General features: G+C 38.1%; 1 protein-coding gene and 1 pseudogene across 6 annotated transcripts in view; both read left to right on the forward strand.

Moving 5' to 3' along the window:
• The window catches only part of EPN2 (epsin 2), a 104,955-nt gene that overhangs the window by 58,184 nt on the left and 29,128 nt on the right, over positions 1–17,643 (forward strand). For all 6 annotated transcript variants that reach the window (XM_069085199.1, XM_069085200.1, XM_069085198.1 and 3 more), the window contains exons 3-5: positions 11,642–11,754; positions 12,787–12,879; positions 13,226–13,382. In XM_069085199.1, coding sequence (XP_068941300.1) covers positions 11,642–11,754; positions 12,787–12,879; positions 13,226–13,382 — 363 coding nt within the window. The remainder of the gene's footprint in view (positions 1–11,641; positions 11,755–12,786; positions 12,880–13,225; positions 13,383–17,643) is intronic.
• Positions 13,394–17,133, forward strand: LOC138158888 (elongation factor 1-alpha 1 pseudogene; annotated as a pseudogene).

A 17,643-nucleotide genomic window follows, 5' to 3' on the forward strand; every position in this document is an offset into this window, starting at 1 on the left:
ATTAATCTTTTGCTTCTTTCTTGGAATTTTTTTTAGAGAGAAATTTATCAGTAAACACTGCTCTGACTTCATCTACAAATTTTGATATATTATCATTTTCTTTGATATAATTTGATATTGTTTTTATAATTTGTTCTGTTACCCACATGGGGTTATACTGTTTAGTGTTCATTTAAGTCTGAATTTTTTTTTCTTCAAATTTTATTGATAAATTTTATTGTGTTGTGGCCAATAAAAGATACTTAATATTTTTGCTTTTCTGCATTTATTTGTGAGTTTTCAGTTTTTATCAAGTTGCATTCACTAATCACCAGAGAGTTAACATAGTTAAACTTCATGTTTTCTGTGTTCTGGCCATCATTTCCCACCCACCCCAAATTTTCATTCCATGCCACTTCCAAGCCCTTTCCAACTGTGACATTATTGATCTGCTCCCTTTCCAGCTTATCATTTTCTCCTCATGCTTGTATTTGTATCTCCATTATTTAGCATAGTGCCCGGCATGTAGTAAGCACTTTAACTTCTTGGTTAGATTTATCTAAATCCGAAAGGGGCACATTAAGAAGTTAGTATTTTATGGTCTGTTTCTCCCTGTGGTTCATTTAGCTTTTCCTTTATTTAGAAACCCTGTTATTTTGTGTATATCTGTGTGTGTGTGTGTGTGTGTGTGTGTGTGTGTGTGTGTAATATGTATGTATACATATACACATATACATACCCATATTTAATACTGATAGTATTTTACTATTTATGGTATCTTTAAACATAATGTGCTGGGCTATCTTCAGAAGTTCTGATCTATATCTGACCACTGGACCTGGGTGGCTCTGGAGGAGAAGGTGAGGCTGGTGTCTTTGCACAGCCCTCTCTCACTTAAATCAGTTGACTTGCAAGTGATGCCATCATATTCCTGGTGCTATGGTCCTCCTGGAGAATGAAGGACAGACCACAAAGACAAACATAGTTTCTCTACTTAGCTCTTTTTACCAACTATTTTACTGTTGCCTCATCTGAGATTGTGATTATCACACCTATTTTTTTTTTAGATTGAGCTGAAGCTCCTCATCTTAATTCTGTGTGAGTTCTTCTGTTTCAAGTGGGTTTCTTGTAAACAGCATATTGTTGGATTTCAATCTCCTGTCCTCCATTTTATGGATGAGTTCATCTTATTCACATTCATAGTTATGATTATTGGTTATGTTTTTTTCTTGCATCATATGAATTGTTATAATGTTTCTTTTCTTCCCCTCTCTTTCCCTCCTGAAATTATAAGGTGAAAGCAATTAGGACTAGTACTTTCTGGAATTGGCTATTATTCCTACCCTTTTGCCTTTCCTTTACCCACCTCTGATTTAAATTGCTGAGTCTAGCCTTTCCTTCTTTTAATGCTCCCTTTCTAATCTGTCTTCTATAGCTGAAGATTTTTTGACTATTCTTTCCCAACTTTGTCCTCCCTCTTAACTCCTTTTCTCTTTTCCAACTCCTGAATATTTTCCCCTTCACTCTTTTTTTGTTTAAAGACTGGGTCTCCTTATTTCACCCTTGCTGGAAATGCATCAGCCATTCATGGACTCCACTGAAATGCTGATATACATCCCGATTTTGACCTCCATTTCTGACCTGTGTGGGTTTGTCCTTTCTTAGCCTGGTGCCTTCCCCACTCTCTATGCCCCCCTTTTAGGGGGTACCACCAGATTGATACCAGACTTTGTGAAGATATCCCATTTGGCTTTAACCCTTTTGTAGCACAGAAATCCAAAACTCAAGTGATCTACCTGCCTTAAACTTTCCAGTAAGAGGAATTATAGAAGTGTGTGTGCCACCACACTTAGCTTCCCTCTTTTAAAATAAGTTTCTTTTTTTATGTATCACTGTAATTTTCCCCCCTTTTATTCCTGTCCTTACTCCCAGGGGAGCCATCCCATATAGCAGCATTTTTTAAAGAGGGGGAGAAAGGGAGGAAAAATCACTGTAATTGATCAATACATCCAAAAAGTTTGAAAATGTTTATTGTGAAACACTTGTGTGTGTACCTTCTACATCTTCAATGGAAAACATGGGGTGAGAGTGTCTTCTAATGTCTCTTCAAGCCATGCTTATTCTTTATAATTTTGCAGAATTCACTATGTGGTTATTCTTTCTGTTTACATTATTGTAGTCATTGTGCCTATTACTTTTTTAGCTCAGCTTACTTCACTCTGTATTGGTTCATGTAGATCTTTCCATGCTTCTATGTATTCATCATTTCTTACAGTGAGTATAGTAATATTCCATTGTATTCATGTACCATAATTTATTTAACCATTCCCCAGTCAGTGGCCTCTCTTGTTTTTATTTCTTTGTTAACATAAAAGGTGCTGTGCTAAATATTTTGGTGTTATAGGGACTCTTTTATCAGTGGCCTTCTTGGGGTATATAAGGAATAATAATTCCATTACCTTGGGGGAGTAATAGAATCTCTAGGTGAAAGGATATGGACATTTAAGTTGCCTTATTTGCATAATTCCAGATTTCTTTCTGAAGTGATTATTAGGGCTTCACAGTTCTACCAACAATGCACCAGTGTGCCTATCTTTCTACAACCCCTCCAACATTGACTTCCTGTCTTTTGTCATCTTTGTCAGTTTGCAGGTATGGTTATTTTGTTCTCCTGTGGTTCATGTTAAGGAATTGTTGCAGAATCATTGGCTACTTACTATCCCTTTCCTAAAATAAATTTCATGTATTTAAATAAGTAGTGAAAAGTTCTGTCGAGGCAGAGGGGAGGGGGTAAAGGGAGACAGGAAGAATTATATAATGTTTGATATTGATTCTGGCAACATAGGTTGTATAAGATAGATAGCGAAATAGATTTTTATTCATTTCCTGAAAAGCATTTGCTAAATACCAACTTTGTGCTCTGGACTTTTCAGGTGCTATAGGAGAGAACAAATAAATAAAAGACATAGTTTTTACAGAGCTCTGTTCTGGGCCAGGTCTAATTGAAGCCAGTGATTTAGGCTTGGGATTGGAAAGCAATGAAATAAAATGTTCATGGTCCAAAAAATTCAATAAAAAAAAAACCTTAGTTGTAAAATAGGATTTTGAAAGATGTATTTACTAAATATATAATATACAGTAGATGCTACTTTCCTCTGCTTTTGCATTCAGACAAGACAGCAATATTGGATTAGTCAATAAACATTTAAGTATACTATATTCATATATTAAGTATATTATAATGGAACCATCAGTTAGTTACAGCAAATGGAGAAGTTTTGAATGGTATGGATAAATTCACTTATCTTAATAGTGTGCTTTTCAGGGTTGTATACATTGATAATAAGTTTGCAGGCTTTGCTAGAGCTAGCTCAGGGTTTGTCAGACTCTGAAGGAAAGTGTGGGAGAGAAGAGGTATTAGACTGACTACCAAACTGAAGGTCTGCAGAGCTGTTCTGCTGACTTCATTGTTGTATGCCCATGAAACCTGGATGTCTACCAACGCCAAGCCAGGAAACTGAATAGCTTGCTTTGGATTGTCTTAGGAAGATTCTGAAGATCACCTGGCAGGATAAGATACCAGACACTGAGATCCTTTCTTGGACTAAACTGCCAAGTGTTTGAACTCCATTTCAGAGAGTGCAGCTCAGATGTTCTGGCCACATTGTTCAAATGCAAAATGAAATAAATAAAATATGGAGAACTCGGGGCAAGTATTTACATGGTAGAAGAAGTGATACAAGAATATTCTCAAAGTCTCTCTTAAGAACTTTGGAATTGGGGGGCAGCTAGGTAGTGAAGTGAATATTCAGACTACTAGCCCTGGAGTCAGGAGGACCTGAGTTTAAGTCCAGCCTCATACACTTGACACAGTTACTTAGTATGACTTTAGGCAAGTTACTTAACCCCAGTTGCCTTGCCTTTCCTCCTCCTCAAAAAAAAAAAAAGAACTTTGGAATTGATTGTGTTGACATGGGAGGCAGTGGTACAGGACTGATCAGCATGGCATGCCCACATCAGAGAAGGTGCTGTGTGTGCTCTATGAGCAGAACAAAATTGAAGTAGCTTGAAAGAAATGGAAGATGCGCAAATTTAGAGAATCCACCCCGAACATTCACATGGGCTTTTATGCCTGACCTGTGGTAGAGCATTCCAAACTCAAAATGGTGTGATCAGCCAGAGTTGACACATTGTAATTTGACTCTAGCATAGTGATGTCAGTTTGGTCCTCTTGAGAATGGAGGACAACAACCAAACCATTAAGTACAGGGATACAGAGGCATTGTGCTAGGAGCTGCGGATACAGATACGAAAAACAGTGCCTGTCCACATGAACCTTACAATCAAATGGGATAAGACAATACACAATAGGATTCTGAAAAGGGGGAAAGGCCACTAAAGGGGTACCCTGCAAAGGGGTATGATACCCTTGTGAACCCTTGTTAGAAACAAAATCTTGGGCTAGGTGGCCCATAGGTCTGATTCAGTAAATTATTTCTGATGGTGTTGTTAGGAGGTCAACTAGGAAATAGCTGGTATGGGGGCATGATGAAGAAGTTCAAAGAAGCCCAAAAACAGTGTAGCTGGTGGTAGACAATATAAAAATGAAATCTTCCTCTGCCAACAGCAGTAGAGAACAGGGATAGCATCAGAAATACCAAAGCCATAGCAATAATGACACAGACTCCACCATAATTACCAATCCCCATCAAGAGTCAAAGAGCGATCAGTAGGTTAGCTAAGAGAGGTCATGAGTCTTTTACCTGCAACCTCTTTTTGGATCTCTGTTCTTATTGAGACTCATCCCTTACTAACACCTCAGTGTTAGTTGGTTCACCAGCCAAGACCTCCTTTTCCCTGGGAGCCCTATCAGGGAGATTATGCCAAATTGTTGCCTTTTGAGGCCTCTACTGAGGCACTTTTCTTTCCTGTAAGAACTGAGTAAAGAGTGCTTCTCATCTTCATCCAAGGACTCAGGCCTGCCACAAAATCAACTAAGGGCCTTCCTTTTTTTCTAGGTGAGTTAGCATTCCCACGATTATTCAAAGGCAGTTGTACCTCTCAACAATTTCACCCCTTCACCAAGTCTTTTTTAGGAAAGAGTTTTCAGAGCCCCATCTCAGGGGGAGTAGACTTGCCAAGTAAGGAGAAACTGACCATTTCCCCAAGCAGTATAGAGCCTTCTGACAGGACAAAAACTTCAAGGCCCAGAAGTGTGGAGGAGGCTAATCAAGTCGCTGTCTAAAAGTAGGCCATTCTTTTCAAATAACTCTTCCTAAGCCTAGATCTAAGAAACATCTGGAGTGGAAGGGTCCTTCACCTTCCTAGGTTAGTACTCTTTTATCATGACACATAGCTCCTTTGAGGTGGGTACACCCAACTATAAGAGGCAAAAAAAAAAAAAAATAAATAAATAACCAGTGAGTTATAATTGTTAGGTTGGGAGATTTTATGGAGGGTCTTGACATAAGCCTTGAAGAAAGTACAAAATTTGGATTTGCACAGTCAGAATTAATTTAAGTGACTTGTGAATGATCACACAATTGGCAGGTGGCAGAAGCAAAAATCTAGGTTATTCCTAATTTGATTTCCAGCACTCCATTTGAGACAGGAAAAATAGAATAAGCAGAGATGGAGGAAAAAAAATTGTATATTGAAAGATTGTGAGAAGGATAGTAAGAACAGTCTGACTTAAATAAAAAGTCTATTCATGGGGACTTTAAAGAGAAGAAAAGAATTTATGTATTAAGTACCTTAAATAGGGGAGTGACAAGATGCAGTCTTTATCTCCAACAGTGACATGCCAGATGGACCAGAGTAGAGGGAGGTAGCAGATCATTTAGGATGCTACGATAAATCTAGGTTGAGGTTAAGTGAGTAATATATAGTAAGGTGTGGTTCACAATTGGTATAGATTATTTCATGAGACATTTCAAGTGAACTAATATGACTTAGAGATCATAGACCAAGGGTGAGGAACTTGTGACCTCAAGGCTACATGTGGCATTCCTAGGTCCTTGTGTCAAATTTTACAGAATAAATCCTTTTATTAAGGAGATTTTAGAGGGCCCCACAGGTTTACCACCCCTGTGACATAGACAGTTAAGAAGAGTAAAGAAGCTTGATTTCAGGATTGGGAAGAAACCCAAAGAATAGTGGTAACTGAGAAAACTTGGAAAATTGGCTTAGTTTATGAGTTATAGTTTATGAGAAAAATGAATTATTTTAGTGATATTGAGTATGAGATGAGTGTAAGGTATCCAAAATGGAGTTCTGTAATTTGTTATAAATTGGGGTGGAGAAGCAAATCCTGGAGATAGCAATTTGAGAGTTGTTGGCAATAGGGGTCTTGATTGAAGTCATAGAGCATATGAATTCTCCAGAGGATTAAGCATAGATATAATTAATGAATACAAAAGCATTTATTAAGTGCTTTTATCATGTTTATGAAATAATATGCCAGGTGCTGGGGTTCCATTTGGAAAAGCCAGATAATCCCTGCTCTCGAGGAGCTCATATTCTAATAGAGATAACACATATATTAGAATTAAGCAGGGGGCGGAGCCAAGATGACGGAGAAAAAGTAGGAACTTGCTTAAGCTCCCACTACACCTCCAATATCTGTAAAATATGACTCTAAAATTTTAGAGCTACAGAACCCACAAAGTGACAGAGAAACAAATCTCCTGCTGAAGGCAGCCTGGCAGGCCAACAGGAAGTGTCTATTGCACCAGGCTGGGGGCTGAGCAGTCCCTGTGTGAGCAATGTGTGACCCAGGGCTGACCCTGACCAGCAACCCAGACCAGCTGGAGCAGACTTCAGGAGAGTGAATCAACAGTGGCTGTGATGGTTTCCAGACTTCTCAACCCATAAATACCAAAGGTCAGTGGGAAACTCTGTTGAAACTGGGTGACAGAAGAGCACAGTCCAGCCCCTGAGGTAAGAGATGTGCAGTGGGGCTGCAGCTGCTGCTGTGAGGCTGCCTCTAGAGCTCCCGGCCTACAGATTGCAGGGGAACCAAGTGAACCATTCAGAGGGTAATTGCTTTTGCTTTAATCTTTTTGGATCTGGGTCACAGTCTTGGGTATGGTCCTGGGGTGAGAAATGCCAATGTTGCCAGAGCTTATGGTGGCTGTAGAGAGGGCGCCCTCCTCGTAGCTCTGACAACATCTGCTAAACCCAGCCATTTGGGACATAGCTCTCTGTACTCTGGAAGCAGAGTTCTACTGTGGCAAAGAGCTTAAAAGTCAAGTAATTGAGTGGCAACATGAGAAAGCAGAGGAAGAACAATATCAGACCATAGAATCCTTTTTTTAGGGACAAAAAGGATCAAAATATGGAACCAGAAGAAGACAACAAAGTCAAAACTCCTGCATCAAAAGCTTCCAAGAAAAATATGAACTGGTTACAGGCCATGGAGGAACTCAAGAAGGATTTTGAAAATCAAGTAAGAGAAGTGGAGGAAAAATTGGGAAGAGAAATGAGAATGATGCAAGAAAATCATGAAAAGCCAGTCAACAGCCTGCTAACAGAGACCCTCCAAAAATAGACTAACTCAAATGGCAAAAGAGGCCCAAAAACCCAACGAGGAGAAGAATGCCTTAAAAAACTGAATTTGCCAGATGGAAAAGGAATTTCAAACACTCACTGAAGAGAATAATTCTATACAAATTAGATTGGAGCAATTAGAAGCTAATGAATGACTTTATGAGAAATCAAGACACTATAAAACAGATCCAAACGAATGAAAAAAATAGAAGGCAATGTGAAATACCTCATTGGAGAAACCGCTGACCTGGAAAATAGATCCAGGAGAGATAATTTTAAAATTATTGGACTACCTGAAAGCCATGATCAGAAAGAGAGTCTAGAAATCATCCATCAAGAAATTCTCAAGGAAAATTTTCCTGATATTCTAGAACCAGAGGGCAAAATAGAAATGGAAAGAATTCACTGATAGCCTCTGAAAAAGATCCCAAGAAGAAAACTCCTAAGAATATTATAGCCAGTTTCCAGAGTTCCCAGGTCAAGGAGAAAATATTACAAGTTGTCAGGAAGAAACACTTTGAGTATTATGGAAACAATCAGGATAACACAAGATCTAGCAGCTTCTACATTAGGGGGATCAAAGGGCTTGGCATATGATATTCCGGAGGTCAAAGGAACTAGGATTAAAACCAAAAATCACTCACCCAGCAAAGCTGAGTGTAACGCTTCAGGGGAAAATATGGAATTAGAGAACTTTCAAGTATTCTTGATGAAAAAACCAGAGCTGAACAGAAAATTTAACTTTCAAATACAAGAAGCAAGAAAAGCATGAAAAGGTAAACAGGAAAAAGAAATCATAAGGAACTTATTAAAGTTGAACTATTTACATTTCTACATGGAAAAATGATAATTGTAACTAATGAGACTTCTCAGTATGAGGATACTTGAAGGGAATATGTGTGTGTGTGTAGATAGATGTGTGTGTATAAATACTATGTGAGTGTGTATATGTAAACATTGTAGACAGAGGGCACAGGATCAGTTGAATAGGAAAGGATGATATCTAAAAAATAAAATCAAGAGGTGAGAGGAATATAATGGGAGAAGGAGAAAAGGAGAGATAGAATAGGGTAAATTATTTTATGTAAAAGAGGCAAGAGAAAACTGTTACAATGGAGGGGAAGAGCAGGAAGGTGAAAGGGGATGGGACAACCTTACTCTCATTGAATTTGACTTAAAGAGGGAATAACACACACACTCAATTGGGTATCTTAACCTACAGGAAAGTAGGGGGGAAGGGGATAAGAGGGGGGATGATAAAAGGGAGGGCAGATTGGAGGAGAGGGTAGTCAGAAGCAATCATTTTTGAAAAGAGGGTCAAAGTAGAAAATAGAATAATTGGGGAACGAGATAGGATGGAGGGAAATATAGTTAGTCTTTCACAATGTAACTGCTATGGAAACATTTTGCTTAACTACACATGTATAACCTATATTGAATTGCTTATCTTCCCAGTGGGGGTGGGTGAGGAGGGAAGAAGGGAAAGAATCTAGAAATCAAAGTTTTAAAAACAATGTTAAAAATTTTTTGTTTTTTACATGCAACTGAGAAATAGAATATACAGGCACTGAGGTATAGAAATCCATCTTGCCCTACTAGAAAGTTGGGGGTGGGGAGGATATAAGAGAGAGCAGATTGGGGGAAGGGTTATTCAGTAGGTTTGCTATCTTGGGGTGGGGGTAGGGGAAAAACGGAGAGAAAATTTGTAACTCAAAATCTTGTGGAAATGAATGTTGAAATCTAAAATAAATAAATAAAAGATTAATTTAGAATTAAGCTGTGGGGCAGATGGAGAGTCCCAGTGGTCTTTATGCAAGGCAAATGATAATGCATTTTTTTAGTGTCATTTCTGTTGATAAAGCCATGATGTTGATCCATTTACTAGTTCTAAGGACTTCAATAGATATAATAATGGCTGAGGTTGTTGAGGAGAGAGTAGCTACAGCACCTGCAGAGTGGCACTTGTCCAGTCCTGTCTTGGTAGGAGTGGGTGGATGCTGGGCCAAACTGGAAGTAGGGTTGGTGCGCTAGGGGGCATTGCTATTTCCAGGGATTTGGGGACATAGGGTCTTATATTGCAGCCTCAACAGGAGGGGTGGTAGTAGTGGTTTGCCCTGCCAGAAACATTCCACCTCTTGTTTCTCTTCATTGCCTTGTTTCTTCAGCTGAACTAGGTTAGAGGAAAGAGCAGCAGAGGATAAAGGACTATATCTTTCAGGATACCCACATTTAGGAGGCAGAAGGAAGATTATTTTATAGTGTATTTACAGTTTACTGTATGAAGAGAAAATTTATATTCTCTTTATTATCTATTTTTACTAGATGGTATTTATAGTAAAACTTTCGTTGGCACTCAGTTAACCAGAATTAGTTTGACACTTTATCATAAAAGAGGCAAATTTTAGGAAATAAAGTAAAATCAAGAATTTAGTGTTTAATAATAAATATCTTCCTAGAGGTTGGTACAAATTTAACTCACTTTCATATATAGTAGGAATATGTAGGAGACTATAGCTGCGTCTTCAGTCCTGGTCAATTATGTTAAAAAATAGCTAACGTTTATGTGGAGGCTTTAAGGTTTTCAAAGTATTAGAGATATTAGAGATATAATTTGTTTTGATCCTCACAACAGTCCTGTGAAGTATTGTTAAGTTCTACACAAGGAAGATTGCTTAAATTGTCCAAGAAGTTATAACAAAAACCTCTGCCTATATATTTTTAGAAGTTTGTAGTGTTACATTCTTAAAAATATTTAATAAGTTGTGGTAGTACATTGCATTTCCATGATACTTACAGCAGTCTGAATTCTCCATAGGTGTATTCTTGCAAATCAGAAAAGTTAGAGTATGTGAATGCATTTGCATTGTTCTTGTTTCTTGAATGCTATATGTATGTTTACACAAAATGTATCAATACTTTGTAATTTGACTTCCAATCTTATCACTCAGATGGAATTACCTAGTATTATATGTGATCTTAATTGCTGAATCTCATTGGTGGTCTTTTCTCAGTCATCCTTGATTTTTCTGATGCATTTGACATTATTGACCACTCTATTTCTGGATAGTCCCTCTTTTCTGAGGTTTATGATGCTTCTTCTTTCCTGGTTATCCTCCTGTATGACTGACCTCTTCTTATTCTCTTTTGCTGACTCATCAGTATCATACCTCTTAACTCTGAGTGCATCCCAAAGCTTTTCCTGATTATTTTTTCTCTTCTCTCTATACTCTCACTTGATGACTTCTTCAGCTCCCATGGATTTAGTTATCTCTGTGCAGGAAAAAATATAAACTCCACTGTTTGACACAATAAGCTGTTTACAACCTGATCCCAATATACCTTTCTAATCTCTTTATACATTTCTATCCTTCTTGCATCCTTCACTCTAACCAAGCTGACATTCTTGCTGTTTCTTACAGTACTCCATGTCCCATCTTTGTGCCTTTTCGTTATCAGTCCCACTTGCCTGGAATATACTTCTTCCTATGCTTCATATAATACCTTGGTGTTTTTTTTTTTTTCAAGATTGAAATCAAGCATCCCTTTCTACATAAATATTTTGCTGACACTCCTCCACCTACCCACTACCCTTTCTACTCAAATCACCTTCTATTTATTTTTTATTTATTCTTTATTTACACGTACATATTGTCTCACTTGATAGAATGTAAGCTCATTGAGGGCAGAAACTGTTCAGATTTTGTCTTTGTATCCCTAGAGCCTAAAATAGTTCCTGGCACATAGTGGATGCCTTTTATTAATGCTTGTTGATGGCTTATTTTGTCCATCCTTTCAGGGAATTTATTTTATTATAGTCATTGCACTTAATCTTTTTGAAATTGAGCAGTTCCCTTTCAACCCCATGTGACTCTTATTTATTGTGAAGATCATCATCTTAAAAATAATTTTTCCTTTCATGCTGTTAGGTACTTTACATACATCCACATTTATCTGTTATCTGTGTATTTATCTTTTAAGATTCATTATAACTTTATAAATGTGCCTGTTTTGGAAAGATTTGGCAAATCTCTTGGCATGGGGACAAATAATAGGTTGCATTAAATTGTCTTATGGTCTTTTGCATATAAAAACTGTTGTCTTGTTGCTTCAACAGCTACCTCCCCTCGTGTTTCTTCAGAGCTGGAACAGGCCCGACCTCAGACAAGTGGAGAAGAAGAACTTCAGCTACAGCTTGCATTAGCAATGAGCAGAGAAGTTGCAGAGCAGGTCAGTTATCTGGGTAGCTTTTTATTTATGCAACAGGCCTGTCAGAATCATCCTGAAGCTTTCAAGTGCTTTTTGAGCACATTACAATATTCTAGACAGTGTGAGATTCCAAAGGAAGGACCTGACACAGCTTCTGTCTTGAAGGAGTTTGTTTAGGATTTTGTTTGTTATGACCTGGTTTCTATTTGCTGTGAGTTCATGTTTCCCACAGCCCACTGTATGGAAATTGGTGGGGGGCAGGGGGAGGGGAGGATTTAGGTGAGAATTGTGAGTAAGCCTTAAGAGAGAAAAGGAAAAAAGCATTCAAAACCATATTTCAGAAACATCGTTACAAAAACTACTGACTTCAAAAAACACAACACTTCCCCCCCCCCCAAAAAATGTTCTCCTATAAAAGGGTTGATTTTCAAGGGAATTAGAGGGTAGCCCCATTAAATGATTCATTCTTTTATTCAGTTAAATTTATTACAGATATTAGGAATATCTCCCCAAGGCTGCATTTTAAGATAGAGCTATAGCATTAATATTGTCTCTATCACCACATTCTAAATGAGTGCAGTTCAATGCATTGGTCACTGGATAGACACCAGAGAATGCTCATGGCGTCACATCAGCACTCATTAATTCTCCTCTAAGAGAAATTCTTTCCTTATTTAGTTGATCTTTAGCCAAAAAGCTTTTCAGCTATATCTGAGAGTAAGCTCTGTCAGATGAGGCATAGGGTCTATGTGGGGGAAGTTGAGTAGAGTAAGGGTGAAGAGCAACGGGACAAAAGGAATGGTAGGAGGATGCTAAAAACACCCTAGAGCCATCCCTGAAATAGTGGAATCAAAGTCACTGATGATAGATTGGTGTATCACAATGAATATCCAAGCCTCTTTTCTAAGCCATTGTAATTCTGTGGGGTAAAAAAAAAAGTCACTTCTGATTTTTATTTTGAAATAATATACAAATGGAACTTCACATAAGTATTTTTTTATCTTAAATGTTATTTATTATTGTAATAAAATCAGATGCCCTTATCCATTTCAGGAAGAGCGTCTTAGACGTGGAGATGATCTAAGGTTACAAATGGCCCTGGAAGAAAGTCGTAGAGACACTGTTAAAATTCCAAGAAAGAAAGAGGTAAAAATAACAGTAACAATAATAACAATGATGCTTGCAAAAACCCTCTGCATACATTCTCATTTGGTCCTGACATTTAGCTAAGTTACATAATTGTTTTCTAAAGTAACCTGAATATAGTATAATGCATTGGGTTTTAGTCGAATTTCATTTTAGGTATTATAGTATTGTCTTCATTCAAGAAATATTTCAGGAATCGCATATTTTAATGGAGTTTGAAACTAGCAAAAGCTCTACCAGTGGATTTTATTTTGTTTTGGGGTTATTTTTGTTTTGTTTCATTTGGGGTTTTGCTTGTTTTTGTGGGGTTTGTTTGATCTAAAAGCATTTTCCCCCTCCCCCACAGCATAACACTCTATTGGATTTGATGGATGCCCTACCCAACTCAGCTGCTGCCCCTCAGAAAGAAGAACCATGGGGAACATCAACTGTAACCAACCAAACTGATCCCTGGGGAGGAGCTGCAACTACATCAACTACTTCTGACCCTTGGCAATCATTTGGTAAAAAATCCTTTAACCATATTTGGTAATTGTAACCATATTTGGATACTAAAAAGGGCTTGAGTTGTCGTAGAGTTTCTTTTTTACTTTTATTTCATAATTGACTTAGTTTATTCATGATTTCTTAACTGCCTTAGTGGTTCATGATTGATATTCTGGAAATGATCTATTCAGTTACTGTGAAATAAAGAAAAACTAATGGGGGCGGCTAGGTGGCTCAGTGAATAGAGCACTGGCCCTGGAATCAGGAGGACCTGGGTTCGGATCCGACCTCAGACACTTAACACAAAAACTAGCCATGTGACCTGGGCAAGTCACTTAATCCCAATTTCCCTCCAAAAAGCAAAAAAAACCCCAAAAACCCAAAACTAATGATGTTGACTATAATTTTCAAAACTTAAGACATTTGGGGTTTATTTAATCTTTTTTGGGAGGGGGGAAAGACAGGGCAGTTGGGGTTAAGTGACTTGCTGCCCAAGGTCACATGGCTAGTGTGTGTTAGGTGTTTGAGGCTGGATTTTTGAACACAGGTCCTCCTGACTCCAGGGTAGGTGCTCTATTCACTGCACCACCTAGCTACCCTATATCTTTACATTTTGAATGATCTTCTTTTAGTTATTTATATACCACAGGTGGAAGGAAGTGATGGTTTAGTCTGTAATTCTTTTCCACAGTTTCCCTCCTGTCTTGTCTATCTCAGTTGTTTCAACTAGCAATTTAGGTAAAGAAATTGTAATAGTACTAGGCATCTGAATCATTGCTATAATTTGCTGAAAATCACATAGTAAACGTTACTACTAATGAATAGGGACATATTAGCTCTAATTATTCCTTATTATTAAAGGCAATAGTTATTTTAATTGGTTTAAAAAGTCATGTTTAAGGCCTGTTTGAGAAGTAATATTACAGTTGACTATGGTTACATAACATCATATTTTAGTATATTTGAACCTTGTAAAAGTAACATTTGTTTTATAGTATTTTCTTTACATGCTGTACAGTTCTTAGCAACACCCTTTGACCATTATTATCATAAAACTCTTCTCAGATGTTTCTGATTCACTATAGAAATTATATTACCTGACTTTCCTATTTCAGATAAGACCAATCAATAAAGTTCCTTTCTTACTGGGTTCCTCTGCTTCAGGATGCTTAATATACTCAACTCCAGGAGAGTAGAGCACACAGTTTAGTTGAACTCTCATTCCTCCTCATGACAAGTGTTCTTTTGAACTCAGAGCTAAGCCTAGGCTTGATATTTTTTGCACAACCTTTGTATTTAAACAGAAAATTTGCAAGAATAATTATCCATGATTTATATATAGTATAATAATATAATATACTATGTTTAGATATGTATGGCAGTATTATGAAGTTATTAGCTGTGTTTTTGATCTATCCTAAAAGTTGCATCTTTCCTTGATAAGTGGCCTCCCAACCTGAATGCTATTATTCAGTTCTAAAAATGAAAAGTGTTTTTTGTTCTTATTGTTGAATGCATCAAGATCAATCTTAAATAAAATTTTTGAAAAGATTATTAAATAGTTTGTAAGCACCGAAGCAAAAAGAAGTGGGGATCACTACACAGTAGCGTGGGTACACTAAGTACAAGTCATGATAACCTAACTTGATTTCTTCTTTTGCTAATAGTTACTGAACTAGACAAGTCAGTAAGCATCACGTAGAAGAATTTTGTAAACAGAATAAGAGGAGACATTTATATTGTATATACCTATGTGCCAGGCACTGTGCTAAGCACTTTTGAAAAGTATTATCTTATTTATATTCAGAATAACCCTGCAAAGTAGGTATTATTGTTATTCTCATTTTACAGTTGAGAGAATGGAGGTAAACAGATTACGTGATTTCTTCTGGGTCACAGCTAGTAAGTATGTAAGACCAAATTTGAACCAACATCTTCCTGACCTCAGGCCCAGTGTTCTATCTGCTAAGCCACCAGATGTTTCTGGTTGAATTAGATTTTAATTTCAACAGAATACTTGACTAAATTTCTCATGATGTACTTGTGGATGCAGTGAAGACAATTATGAACATAGTTCATTTAACTGATTCTACAGCCTTATCTCCAGATATTAATGATCATTGTCAACTTGTAGGTGAAGTCAAATCAGCAAGCATTTATTAAGTACTTTCTGTGTACTAGACACTGGGCTAAGTGCAGGGGATACAAATAAAGGCAAAAAAAAAACCATTCCCTGCTCTCAGGAACTCATGTTCTAGTGAGGGAAATAACATGCACACAATTGTACAAACAAAATATATACAGGATAATCTCAAAGGAAAGGCACTCAATTTCAAGAGGACCAGAAAATTTTTTTTCTGCAACAGGTTTTGCTGCCAGAACACAGGTGTTGTGAAAATCATCACTAAACCTCCACAAAAATGGGCAAGGAAAAGACTCACGTTAACGTTGTCGTCATTGGACATACAGACTGTGGCAAGTCCATCACTACCGGCCACCACATCTACAAATGTGGTGGAATTAATGAGAGAACCATCGAGAAGGAGGCTGCTGAGATAGGAAAGGGCTCCTTCAAATATGCCTGGGTCTTAGACAAATAAAGGCTAAACATGAGCATGGTATCACTATTGATATCTCCCTGTGGAAATTTGAGACCAGCAAGTACTTGTGTGACTGTTATTGATGCTTCAGGACACAGAGACTTTATCAAGAACGTATTACAGGCACATCTCAGGATGACTGTGCTGTCCTGATTGTTGCTGCTGGTGTTGGCAAATTTGAAGCTGGTATCTCAAAGAATGGGCAGACCTGTGAGCATGCCCTTCTTGCCTACACACTAGGTATAAAACAACTGATTGTTGGTGTAAACAAAATGGATTCCACTGAGCCCCCCTACAGCCAGAAGAGATATAAGGAAGTCAATACCTATACTAAGAAGATTGGCTACACCCCTGACACAGCAGCTTTTGTGCCAGTTTCAGGTTGGAATTGTGACAACATGCTGGAGCTAAGCTCTAATATTCCTTGGTTCAAGGGAGGGAAAGTAACTCATAAGGATGGCAGTGCTAATGGAACTACTCTGCTTGAAGCTTTGCATTGCATTCTGCCACCAGCTCGTCCAACTGACAAGCCCCTTCGTCTACCCCTCTGAGATGTCTACGAGATTGGTGGTATTGGTACTATACCTGTTGACTGAGTGGAAACTGGTGTTCTAAAACCAGGCTTGGTGGTCACCTTTGCCCCAGTCAATGTTACAACTAAAGTCAAGTCTGTTGAAATGTACCATGAAGCCCCGAGTAGGGCTCTGCCAGGGGATAATATTGGTTTCAATGTCAAGAACATTTCTGTCAGAGATGTACACCATGGTAATGTGGCTGGTGATAGCAAGAATGACCCATCACTGCACACATTATTATCCTGAACCATCCAGGCCAAATCAGTGCTGGCTGTATACTGTTCTGGATTGTCACACTGCTCACATTGCTTGCGAGTTTGCAGAACTGAAGGAAAAGATTGATCATCGTTCTGGTAAGAAGATGGAAGGCGGCCCTAAGTTACTGAAATCTGGTGATGCTGCCGTCGTTGACATGGTTCCAGGCAAGCCCGTGTGTGTGGAGAGTTTCTCTGACTATCCTCCTCTGGGTCGTTTTGCTGTCCGTGATATGAGGCAGACTGTTGCATTTGGTGTTATCAGTGCAGTTGATAAGAAAGCTGCTGGAGCTGGCAAGGTCACAAAATCTGCCCAGAAGGCTAAATGAATATCCTATACAACACCTGCACCCCAGTCTTAATCAGTGGTGGAAGAACAGTCTCATAACTGTTTGTCTCAATTGGCCATTTAAGTTTAATAGTAAAAGATTGATTAATGATTACAATGTATCATAAAAGCTTCAGGAGGAAAGGAATGTTTTGTGGACCATTTGTTTTGTGGCAGTTTGAAAGTTAGCTTTTAAAATCAGTAATTTTTAAATGGAAACAACTTGGCCAAAAATCTGTCACAGAATTTTGAACTGTTAAAACAGTTTAATGCAGGGGGGAAAAAAAAGAGGACCAGAAAAGACTTCTTACAGCAGGTGGTACTTAGTGAAACTTGAAGGAAGCCAGGAAATAGCGAAGAAGAGGGAAGAGAGTTCCAGGCAGGGGGACAGCCAATGAAAATGACCAGAACTGGCCAGTATCACTAAAAATCGACAAGTATGTGTAGAGGATATGTTGTAAGAACACTGGAAAAGTGGGAAGGGGCAAGGTTGTCAAGGGCTTTAAAAGTCAAATGCAAGA

The sequence above is a fragment of the Petaurus breviceps genome, unplaced genomic scaffold (assembly GCF_028583685.1).
Source record: "Petaurus breviceps papuanus isolate PSGF00001 unplaced genomic scaffold, PetGlider_PUasm1.0 175, whole genome shotgun sequence".
Taxonomy (NCBI): domain Eukaryota; kingdom Metazoa; phylum Chordata; class Mammalia; order Diprotodontia; family Petauridae; genus Petaurus; species Petaurus breviceps.